At 39.4% G+C, this 13,237-nt stretch overlaps 1 protein-coding gene across 1 annotated transcript in view; it reads right to left on the reverse strand.

Annotated features, from left to right (window-relative positions):
* The window catches only part of sds22 (protein phosphatase 1 regulatory subunit sds22), a 214,026-nt gene extending 205,391 nt beyond the window's left edge, over positions 1-8,635 (reverse strand). Inside the window, exons 1-2 of the mRNA XM_067137327.2 lie at positions 8,516-8,635; positions 7,673-7,807 (exon numbers count right to left, since the gene is read on the reverse strand). Of these exons, the coding sequence (XP_066993428.1) occupies positions 7,673-7,807; positions 8,516-8,528 (148 nt within the window). The 5' untranslated portion in view covers positions 8,529-8,635. The remainder of the gene's footprint in view (positions 1-7,672; positions 7,808-8,515) is intronic.
* Between the last annotated feature and the right edge of the window lie 4,602 nt (positions 8,636-13,237).

Below are 13,237 nucleotides of genomic sequence, written 5' to 3' on the forward strand. Positions count from 1 at the left end.
CTGTTAGGGTTAATTCGTTCCAAATGCCCTGCAAATTGGATTCGTCGCATTCGAATGGCATCTGTAATTTTGGAAATGTGCTTGTATATTTCACTATTAGGTTTAGGGTAATGAGTTGTGTTTATGATCTTGGTCCTAAGATTTTTCTTATGATTTTTCGTTCTTTAATTTCTAATTGTTCCTTTAATCCCTTTTGTTGTATGTTGAGATTTTTATTCATTTTCATTCAGAGAGCTTCTGATTTAACTACTGGCTTCAGATTTAACTACTGTATTGTAATGTCGTATCTTATTGTTCCATGAAAGACGTTTATTGTAAACGGTTCTTGTTAGTTGGAAAGCAGTTTCCATCCTTTGATTTCTTGAAGTTATGAATTTCCTTTCATTACAATTTTTTTTTTTTTTTAATTCTAAAATAAATATTCATCAGAATGTTTAAATGAATTTGTCATGAATTGCAAGTATGTCTTTATCCTATCCCTCCCAATGAGACATTCACTGATAAATTCATTGATGTTGATAAGAATTTCTCAATGGATTCTCATGGATTCTGTACAACTCTCCACAGAAATAAATTTAAACTTTTTACAAGTCACTAAATGATGAAAAGAATGAAAAATTATATTGCGGCATGGAATGCCGCTAACATCTAAGAATGTTAGTAAGGGAGTTGCAAATAACTAAGGGTTAACGTTAAGAGATTACCCAGCTGTACTTCCACTTAAAACCACCGCCACCGCCGCTACCACCACCACCACCACCATCACAGTCCTTAACTAAGAATGATGAGGAAAAAATCTGAACTTTCAAAAGAAAGGCATTAAGAAAGATCTATGGACAAAAGTTAGAGAAATGAAGCTGGAGAATGATAAAACACAACTACATAAAGAATCTCATATGGTAACATTCATAAAACACCAGAAGCTAAGATGGGTCAGGAACATTTCCAGAAGAGAACACAATAATAAGTCAAGAAACTGACTTTCCGGAAACCTTATGTAAGTTGGAGAACAGAGAGGCCCAAACTATGATGATTCGTCGGTGACGGCGGCGGCTGATACTCATATCTGAGTTTTTGTTTCTTGCCTGCAGTTCCGTAATCCTTAGTCCACATGATGAAGGTAACGCTGATGGCTTATCAGACCAATTCTTGCATAAAACATGCGGCTACACATGTTGCATCCGATGGAAAGTGGGGAACATGGCAGTGTTTGACGTAGCTTCTTTCTTTGGCGAGTTTCCTCTTCCTGTCTTCGATGTTCCTGCTCAAACTGTGCAACTGCAGCTGAGATGGTAGCATTCCAGCGAGGGCGATCCAATGTGAGAATATGGCAATTATTTGGGTTTATATTTACTCTTCTCATGGTCTGCTTAAGTCGGTCTTTATATCGCTTCAGAGGAGCACCACGAGTCCTCTTGCCAGTGCTGAGTTCACCATACAGAATTTGCCGAGGGTGTCTGCTGTCACTTATACGATGGATATGGCCTGCCCATAACAATGAAGACTGATTTGGAGGTTTTTGAAGTGAAAGGATAGAAAAGAAGAGTACTGAACAGTGACAAAGGGAAGAGAAAACCAAGACTTAAAGAGGGCTGTAGAATCATAAAAGAAGAATAGAAAAGGTAGTATTAAATTTCTATGCAGCTATACCACCTTGACTCAGAGACAGAGACGACTACTTTGCTATAAAGGACTTTGGTGACTGCACTAGTCTAAAACTTTTTTTTTTTTTTTTTTTTTTTTTTTTTTTTTTTTTTTTTTTGCTAGGGGCTTTACGTCGCACCGACACAGATAGGTCTTATGGCGACGACTAGTCTAAAACCTAGGAAGATTCAAGTCCCAATAATGTCCATAACATAAGTTCATTTCTATGTAGACTGCCAAACATAATTTATTACAGTTACTCGTTTCTATACAAATACGCATTGCATTTGGAAAGCATTTAACACCAAATCCTACCAAACTGTAAATATTTTTGAAATCAACGACATTTTTTTCCCCTTATAAGTGCCATTCATGATCTAATAGTTACCTCTTTAAAGAACAGCACACATCATTAAAGGATCGTAAAACCAAAGGTTAAAAGAATTATTAGTCTTGTACCAGTCTACCTGTAAAACATAGAATTACCTTTATATGAAGGTAAACTTGTCACCACATATTTTGAATACCCTTAAACAGTCAAATGTACATAGCAACAGCACCATAAGGACAACTTGATGTGAGAGGGTATTAGAAGTAGGAGGAAAGAGTTGGAGAGTTTGAGGGAGATAATTATTATTCTAAAGGAGAACTCGAATGAAGGTAGGCTTCACTCCCAGTAAAGGGTAAGGTATGTACAGTAGACAAGAACAAGAGGAAGGATGGGAAGAAGTTGTCGAAGACAGGTGGGCTGTTTTAAGGGGAAGGAAAATGAGAGCTAAGGGTTCTCATTAGGGAGGGAGTTCAAGAGAGGTATCTGTGAGAAATCGGTATTAGTCACTGCAGGGAGAACAGCAGAGGGAAGATGGGGAACAGGGAAGCGTTAGAGAGGTGGGGGAAATAAGAGGAAAATAAAAGGTAGGACAGACAAACTAAACAGAGGATACAAAGAGGGAGGTGGAACGGGGTCATGAGAAGGAAGATAAGGGAGGAGGAAGTAGGTTCTGCAGCCATCAGGGAAGATAGATCACACAGGGAAGGCATCTATACCCCGCACGGCCTTACTTCTAAATTGAAGTTTCGCAAAGCAAATGAGCATCCCCTTTCCTCTGTTGCCCGCATACTACCCTGCGAGAACAGCTGATGCAATACGGCTGTGGTAAAACACCCTTGTAAAATGTAATACCGTACTCAGAAAAACTAATGAATATTGATTGAAAATAAATTCACAAAAACTACACTTACTAACAACATATGACACTAAAAGAGAATATATTATTACGAATAAAAGAGAATGAGGATATAACACATCACTCACCGCTAATGGCTGGCACAGGAGGAGGTTATGGCCTACAAAGGGAACACTCTACTGATCTCGGAGTCACTGGACCCTCAAACAATATGAAAAACACACTAATTACTGAAGAAAAATGTAAAATATCGTGAACCATACCAAATAGCATACACGATGAGCGAGATAGGTTAACCACATGGTGAATGTAAATATTAGAACAGGCAACTAGGTTTCGAGATCGTGCTCTGCAGATATAAATCTATAAGAATGACAGCTTGGGATTGGTTGGATGTCTATGCTTCAGCGCATAACCACCAGACAGAGCCAAAATCTACCAAAATGTCAATTTAGAAGTAAAGCCGTACGGAGTATAATGGGGTGAGTAAGGTTGAGTTGTTCACCATGTGGGGAAAGTGTGTGGTGGGACAGAAACCAGGGTAGAGTAATATTCAATAATTAGGTTGGCAGAGTTCAGGAAAGTAGAAGAGAAGGAGGACGGTAAAGAGAAAAGGGACCGAGCTCGATAGCTGCAGTCGCTTAAGTGCAGCCAGTATCCAGTATTCAGGAGATAGTAGGTTCGAACCCCAATGACGGCAGCCCTGAAAATGGTTTTCCGTGGTTTCCCATTTTCACACCAGGCAAATGCTGGGGCTGTACCTTAATCAAGGCCACGGCCACTTCCTTCCCACTCCTAGCCCTTCCTTGTCCCATTGTCGCCATAAGACCTATCTGTGTCGGTGCGACGTAAAGCAACTAGCAAAAAAAAAAAAAAAAAGGTAGTTTTTCACATTGGTACCAACAGTGTAGATCAAGCCGGAACAGGGACCAACATAATGAATATTGAATTTTACGACTGCACTGTACTCGAAATAAACTTCAATGTATTAGGTCATGTTCAGCACTTACAATATGTACCAAAGATGATGGAGGCACTTTCCTGCATGTGGGGCTATGCCCTTTCTTCATTCACCATTCATAAATTGTACCTACAACTAGCGGAAAATAATAATAATAATAATAATAATAATAATAATAATAATAATAATAATAATAATAATAATAATAATAATGAGATGCTAAGTACAGAACAAAATGGCCAACCGAACACCAGTGGGATCTGAACCTACATGTCAGATGCTCTTACCAGTTGAGCTATGGAGGTCTAGGTCATATTCGTTTCATTGGAAAGGATCTAAGCTATAGCTCCAGCACTACCGCCATCACAACTGCAGAGTGTGTGGCAAATCGCCCGTTGTGAGCCAATTCAATGAATATTGAATTTTCACGACTGCACTGTACTTAAAATAAACTTTCAACTTTTAAGTCATGTTCGGTACACACAGTATGTACAAAGTGATGTTAAGTATAGAGCAAGAATGGCCAACCGGACACCAGTGGGATCCAAAGCCACAACCTTTTGATTTTGTGTTGGATGCTCTTACCAGTTGACCTATGGTGACCTATCGACGACCAAAATATTATGTGCACTTGAGTTTGGAGGTTGTTTATGAAATAACCAATAGGCCCATTGAAAATCCAATAACACTATCATTTTCCTTGTTTCATTTCACGTTAGGTCATGAAGGTTTCGAATTTTTAATTCATATTGTAATATTTTTTATCACAAGTGAAATGCAAAAGTTGCTACTGATAACTTGCATCAAGGAGCTATACCAAATGAATGGGAAGTTGCTACAGTAGCCCCAGTGAATAAAGGAAAGGGTGATAAAACATAAATCAGAGAATTACAGGCCAGTCAGCTTGATATGTGTTGCATTTAAGCTCTTGGAAGGCATTCTTTTGATTATATTAGACATGTTTGCAAAATTACCAACTGGTTTTGATAGAAGGCAATTCAGGTTTATTTAAGGTTACTCCAGTATGGCTCAACCTGTAGGATTCCAAAGAGACGCAGTAGATATTTTTGTTTCTTTTCTCTTTTCTTCTTCTTCTTTTTTTAGTAGTGGTTTAATGTTGCGCTAACACAGTGAAGGCCATAAGACCTACCTGTGTCGGTGCGATGTAAAGCAAACAAAAAACACAAGGAAGATTTTCAGCAACACAAGGATGGAAAAGGGCTAGGATTGGGAAGGTAGCAGCCGTGGTCTTAATTTGGTGCAACCTCAGCATTTGCCTGGTGTGAAAATGGGGAAACCACGGAAAATCATCTTCAGGGCTGCCGACGGTAGGATTTGAACCCACCCTCTCCCAATTGCAATATTTTAGTTTCAGGTCAAGTGGACTGTATCACTATTCACCTATCCAAGACTTTTGACAGAGTACATCATGGGAGACTACATGAGAAGGTGAATCATTACCTGATCCTGTAATGATTAAGAGAGGAGGGTCGCATGGCGGTATTATCAAATGCTTACGTAATTTCTTATATTTATAAATGATATGAGTAAAGAACCAGAAACACATATGGCTATTTTGTGGATACTGTTATACTGTATAGAGTAAGAAATAAATAAATGCCCAGACAGAGAGGTGATTAACATTAGCAAAGTACAGAAATTTACTAATGATAATAAAGATATATATAAAAAGATACAAAAGTTGAAAATTAAATCATCAAGAATTGATAAGATTTCTGGAGATATACTAAAGATGACTGAAAAAAGACCCTGACGAAGTTGCAAAATTAACAGCGGACAATGGTACGATTGTGTATAGGCTGAAAAATAAGGTTATAAACTTCACCAAAAGTCCTCTCAATTACTGTATTGGAGTGAAAGTAGTTCATGAGGATCACTGTAAGCACCTACGTGTTAATATAGAGGGACTTTTTAAATAATTTTCTTTATGTCACACCGACACAAATAGATCTCACGGCAATGATGGGATAGGGAAGGGCAAGGAGTGGAAAAGAAGCAACTATAGCCTTAACTAAGGTATAGCCCCAGCATCTGCCTGGTGTGAAAATGGGAAACCACAGAAAACCATCTTCAGGTCTGCCGACAGCGGGGTTCAAACCCACTATCTCCTGGATGCAAGCTCACAGCTGCACGCCCCTAACTACTTGGCCAACTCACCCAGTTAGTGCATCAGCATCCAACACAAAAGTGAGGGATACTGGCTACACAAGGTACATGAAATTCTAGAAATACAGGAATAGATTTACAAGATGTACATAGGAAACACAAGAGGTCATGTAACAAAGTAGTCCCCCAAGTGTAAAGCCTGTAGTAAAACAAACAATGCAGTACCATGAGAATATTACTACTAACAGAATTCTGTAAAATTAAAAAAATAATTTATGGATCAAAATATTAATGAAATGAGGAAGATGATTTAGGGGTATACAAGAGAAAAGAATAAAATAAATCCAATCAACATGAGTTTACATTGTATCTTTTGTGTTGATTTAAAAACAACACACTGCATGTATCAGTAACAGTTAAGTTACAATAATAATTCTTCACAGTCAATACTCATCAGAAGAGTATTCGGTACTCAGCTAGTGTAGGCACTCCAGCATGTAACACAGAACTTTACGAAGAAATATATATGAATTTTACCTTAAAATCCTTTGTGTTCATTATGAATGCCAGGGACCCACTGAACCCGCCCACAAATGTACCTTTACTTTTATCATCATCAACACCTTCCTTCCAAGTATTGGGCCATGCGTCCCGTTACGGTCTTGCATTTTTCTTTTTGCAAGACTTGAAAGCAATCAAATGTCCTTCCGACGGGTTGCTAGTCTGAAGCATTTACTTTTATAACCTAATAAATAATTTAATGCGCCATTGTCTATTAGCCTACAAGCATAGCCACTCGCCAACATGACCTCATTCCCGGAATTCTTCAATCACTGCTTCCGTTACCAACACTAGCAAAGTAAAAATACAAGAAAAGGCTCTGTTAGTAGCTGTAATCTATCTTTGCAAATCTAAGCCAAGCTCTGTCATGAGAAAAGTGGGCCCTCCCTGCGAGAGGCTTTTAACTATCAACACAGCGCGTACTGCCCGCATGGCAAGAAAAAAAAGTAATTTAGTGTTTATAACTTCTTCTGAATGCTGGGATGGAATAGGTCCCGTGCTTTTTGTTGAACATTTCCTTAACTGTTGATAACAGATTTTTTTTGCTAGGGGCTTTACGTCGCACCGACACAGATAGGTCTTATGGCGACGATGGGATAGGAAAGGCCTAGGAGTTGGAAGGAGGCGGCCGTGGCCTTAATTAAGGTACAGCCCCAGCATTTGCCTGGTGTGAAAATGGGAAACCATGGAAAACCATTTTCAGGGCTGCCGATAGTGGGATTCGAACCTACTATCTCCCGGATGCAAGCTCACAGCCGCGCGCCTCTACGCGCACGGCCAACTCGCCCGGTGTTGATAACAGTTCACAGCTCGTAAAGACGCTCCTATTGACAATCCTGTGAAAAGTATAGAATAAAAGAGCATCAGCCCTCACCAAGCCTCCATGTGCAATGAGTGGATTGAGTGGAGTGCCTACACTAGGCTTATGCCCAATCGTATAATCAAATATTACATGACATTTACAATATTTGCCCTTATGTTGACAGGTACTGAGAAGTGGACTTGAAAGCTTCACAAATAATATTCTCAAGTTAGTAAAACAAGTTACTTCTCTGAGTAACAAAATAAACAACACCCGGGTGACTAGAGTGGGACATTGATAATGATGATGATGATGACTAACAAGATACTTGTCACTATATATATAAAACACAGCAGAAAGCACTTTCTTTGTAGTATATAGCCTACTCACGGACTTTTTCAGGCTCCTCAATGCTAGCATTTGGCTCTACACCTCCTGCTTTCACTGTACTATCACTATCTTGTATCCCCATACTGGCTGGATTCGCTTCATCTTCTTTTTTATTTGCTTCACCCGTGGAATGCTCTACAAATGAATAAACACACAGAACCATCAACTGAAAATGTCTGAGGAATCAGCAAGTAGAGATGACTGAAAATTAACATGGTCACAACAAAAAAAAAAGTGAGAAATAGTAGCCTAAAAACTGAAACACAGGACAAATATGAATCACAGTTAACAAACTATACTTAAATATCAATTCATTTAGGCATAAAAACTGGCAAACAGAACAGAGGACTGCAACACAAACCATGAAGAAATGTCTCTAACAAGACTCTTTGTCTCCAATGTGACTGTTTTCCTAAGATTCATGTCAACAGTTAAATAATATCTACCAATGCAATCTAACCTCTTATGAGTACAGACACCCAATGGTTATGGCTAGAATCAAAGAATGACTTGGTTAGAATATAAGAAACCGATGATAAAATTATTTTAGCAAAAGAACACAGGGTAGCAATATTACTAAGAAATAGCACATATAAGAGTTCTGGACATAGAAAACAAAATAGGGTACAACATTCCATTTCAATAATATCAAAAGAAAATTCGAAATAAACACACTATTTTAACAACTTTTAAAATTAACACTGTCATTATGAACGGCCGTACAAACTTCACTTGTACTCCCATTAACCTCAAATTATTTGGTAATAAAACTAATAGACGATGCACGCTCGATGAGTGATCTCAGAGAGACAGGTGACTTACATCATCATAACCAAAACTCACCTTTATCTGCCATTATATTGGTTTGTTTACATCAACAAAAGTTTGGTAAAATATACGTGAGTGTCTCAATATTTTGTACACTGATTTAGTAGCGCTCCCAAATAACGAGTGTCTACTGTTTCCTTTCGAGAGATCGATATGTCTTCTTGGCAAAAAAGCAGAGGTCAGTTGCAAGTTCTCGTTTAATTCCCGAGCTCATTAAAAGTCGCTTATGTTGTACAATGTAGGGTCAAGGATCTAATCTTTGACCATTATCATGCACCAACATAGACATTTTCCGGTTCATATTATTGTATATTATTTTCAGTATTGGTATAATTTGTTTTGGACACACGCAAATTTGTCCCAAATCAATGCAAATTGACAGGAAAGCTAATATATATATATAGTACGGTACCATACGCTACCCATAAAAACAGTGCCGTTGTCTAAATTTTACATACGGTACCGGTAGCCTAAATAGCCTACCATTTTGATTTTCATCTCTATAACATTTAATTAATTTAATCCAACGCCGACGCATCTTTCGAAACGAAAATACCTAACTTACGAATATATACCAAAAAGGAAAAGAATAACATTCAACCCAAAGTTCGACGAAACAATAGGCGAAACTCCAATTATGCAATTCGGTACATTCAGTGGTGATGGTGGTGATGATTGTTGTTTTAAGAGGAAGAACAACAGGGCAAAGACCCTCTATTCAATACGTTCATCCAGGATTCAATGTGTATTCATATTAACCTGAACTACTATGGTGGGGTCAAGGCAGACCGTTCTCGAGGGCTTTTCCTTGTTTGGCGCTAGATTGTTCATTTGTTTGTCACCTGCCTTCATACATTTTTATAGTGCTCACCGTGGCCTTGCAGAGTGTATTTGATTTGTGAAGGTAGTGGTGACAGTTGCGATAAAATCGAGAGAAGGGGTCACGCTTAACCCCACAATAGCAGTTGTGTTGCCCTTGTATTTTCAGAACATTTGTTGTCTTATATGAAATCATGTACAGGCTCTTATTGGCCAAGGACATTCAAAATTATCTGTAGCAATCAGATGGTGAAGAAAGTGACAGTGAATTAAAAGCAGTAAATTTTACAAATGGCAGTGCAGAAGAAGGCGATAAAGATAGTGAACATAGTGACCATGATACAGGATCAGAACGTCAATCATCAACTTCTTTTGAAGGGGATGATGACTTTGTGAATACCCGTACAAATTAGTTTTATGGACAAAACCGCTTCAAGTGATCAAAAGACCGGCCTGCCCCTTCAAGAACTCGTAAAACTAACATAATCACTCATCTTCTTGGACTGAATCCACCGGAAGCTATGATGCAGACTATTATAGAACACCCACAAATATCATGATAACCAACCTAAGTGTAAATGATGGAGCAACAGCAACATTTACTGGTCAAGTGGCGAGGGATGAACTGAAGGCTTTATTAAAGTCTTCTTTTGCTATCAGGGACGCTCAAATCCAGCCATGAATATGCAATGTCTCTGTTCGCAACTGACAGTAGGTACAGGAAGGGAATTGTTTAGAGTAACAATGACTAAAGAACGGTTCCTTTTCCTCCTGTTAGCGATTCGGTTCAATGCTTTGCGAACAAGACATGAGAGAAGAAAAACTGACCTATACCAGCTATTTCAGACATTCAGAAGATAGTATGGTTTATTTATTTATTCGTATCAGAAGTTTACAACTTACATAATATACCGTAATGGTACTTAATAAGTTATCACCGCTCCCTAGACCACCCCATTTACCTGAATGTACCTCCCTATAACCCTTCGAAACAAATTTCCTAACTTATATGTACCACTGCGGTTTAAGTGAAGGCCATCTGAGAGTATATCCCTATCTACTGCCCACCCATTATGATCTAGAAATCTCACTCTCAGTTTTCCACATACACACTCCATAGTCACATTTAAATCCCCAATCACCTTCCAGTCGGTTTGCCTCCTACACAGTAAAACACTGATAACAATTTCCGATTTCCTAAACTTCACCCGTACTGAATTTACTAGATCGCACACAACCCCAACTACGTTGGCACTTATACCTGCTTGCCTTACGTTGATGGTACCAGCGTGAAACACCACCACCTTCTCCCTTCCCTCCTCCTTCCTTCTACTTTTCTCAACATCTGCCTCAACCTAATTACTGGATAACACTCTACCCTGATTCCCTTTCCTCCAAACACTTTCCCCACATGTCTAACAATGGAAATCCCCATAACCAGAGCCTCAACTCTACCCATCTCATTTGATCCCCTGCTCTCTGAGCCAGCCCTATCACCCTGTGGGTAGGGGCGGTAGAATAACACACACGGTATCCCCTGCCTGTCGTAAGAGGCGACTAACAGGAGCCTCAGGGGCTCTGAACGTTGGAGCGTGGGTTGGCGACCACTGGGCCCTAGCTGAGTCTTGGCATTGCTTACACTTACTTGTGCCAGGCTCCTCACTTTCATCTATCCTATCCGACCTCCCTTGGTCAACTCTTGTTCTTTTCAGACCTCGACGGTATTACCTATGGAGGCCTAGGGAGTATTTAATTTTCATGCCCTTCGTGGCCCTTGTCTTCCTTTGGCCGATACCTTCATTTCTCGAAGTCTCGGACTCCTTTCATTTTTCCACACTGATTAGTGTTATATGGAGGATGGTTACCTAGTTGTACGTCCTCTTAAAACAGTAATCACCACCACCGCCACTAGTCAGCCCTATTTCTCCTGACAGCCGCAGAAGCGACTTCCTTCTCCCTTTTCTTCCTCCCATGAACCTATTCCACCAGTATTTTCCTATCTTCTACTCTACATTTCCCTTTCCTACCTTTTCCCTTCCTCCTACTTTCACACTACTGAGCAACAATTCCCTGTTCCTCAAATCCCCCTGTTGTTCTACCTGCAGTGACTAGTACCGATTTCTCACAGACACCTGTCCTGAATTCTGAACCTGAATAGAGCTCTTAGCCTGCAATCTCCTTCCCCTTGATATATTACACCACCTGTCTTCTACAATTCCCCCTTCCCATCCCTCTTTTACACCTACTGTATCCTGTATATTGTTTGAAGGAGGCCTACCTTCTATCCTATCTTCTGAGAGAATCCTAATTATTACTCCCAAACTCTCCAGCGCCTCCCTCATACTCGTTAATGTCTGGCCACACCCACAGTTCCTACACTTGCACTCCTTATCCATTCTTCACGGAAAATGAAAGAAAAGGAAAAATAAAATAATTTGTCTGTGCAAAAAATGAAAGGAAAGAAATATTGTCTAGGACAGTACACAAAATCTCACGACAATAAACAACTAATCAGTCACTACTGGTCAGCATTTAGGGCAGTTGCCCTGATGGCAGATTCCCTATCTCTTGTTTTCCTAGCCTTTTCTTAAATGATTTCAGAGAAATTGGAAATTTATTGAACATCTCTCTTGGTAAGTTGTTCCAACCCCGAAATCCCCTTCCTGTAAACGAATATTTGCTCCAGTTTGTCCGGTAATTAATATACTATTACACTACAACACTACTTAGTCGTAGGGTCTACTATATTTTTTATCCTACAACACCCTAAGCAGGACAAAAATTGCCGTAGTTACTGAATACCGAAAGGAATCCATAACAATTACACAATTCTTAATTTCAGTTAAGACAGAATTCTTGTAAGGGTGTTTCTACAGATATTTATACTATACTACCCAAATATTTTACAATAATTGAATAAGTGTCGGACAAATGGTTCAGGGAGGTGAGAAAGGATCTCAGACAGGTGGGACTAAATGCGGAAGACATCTCAAACCGAACAAAGTTTAGGTCAGTGATCGACAGATTTCAGGGATTCCATGACGAACCAAAACTTAACCGTGGGTGGACGGACGAAAGAAGACAGGCTGCCAGAGAGAGGATGCTGAAGTTCTGGGCTGTGAGGAAGGCTTCCAGAAACATGTAATTGTTTTCAAACGTGGTCTCTAATGGCCGTAAACGAATATATATAAGCACGCTAATCTATAATACTATACTACAATAGACTACAATAGACTACAATAATGTTTAAACTACGTTCAGACGTATCCTAATTACAATATGTTATTTCTACTCAGCACAAACAGAAATTAAAGTTGCAAGTTTGAAATTCGCAAGCACTACTCAAGTTAAATGCGTAGACAGATTATTATCAGTACTCTTTTTATCCTACTATGCTCTAATAGATACACACAGAAAGGTACACGGGAATATAGTGGGCAGGATACTATCTAATTTATCGCATCTACACTACAATTCTCAACTGAAATGTGATTAAATTATTTGTCATAAGTCTGTACAGAGTTCTCCTCCATATTCACAGACACTATACATATGGCTACATTAATGCATGAATGAGTTGAAAATGAATTATTGCATGACTGAATTTAATTGTCATGCATGCATGAATAAATGTACACTTCTCTCCCAGTCACGGATAACCACCGACTGAGGAGAGAGCATTCGATTCGCTGAATAAATACATGGATGGGTTTATGCATAGCTACTGCCCGGTCGTGTTATCCACCCCTGGTGAGAAAAGACGCCACCTTCCCAGGGATAACACGCCCGGCCCTTTCTCTTGAGGCCCAAATAGAAGACCCCCACATGATCTAATAGCTGTCAAACACTAATTTCTCGCCATTCCCTAAATTCAGCAGCGCACATGTAAGCGGAAATCCCGCTCCCCATGCGCCCCCT

This window comes from Anabrus simplex, chromosome 1, assembly GCF_040414725.1.
Source record: "Anabrus simplex isolate iqAnaSimp1 chromosome 1, ASM4041472v1, whole genome shotgun sequence".
NCBI lineage: Eukaryota > Metazoa > Arthropoda > Insecta > Orthoptera > Tettigoniidae > Anabrus > Anabrus simplex.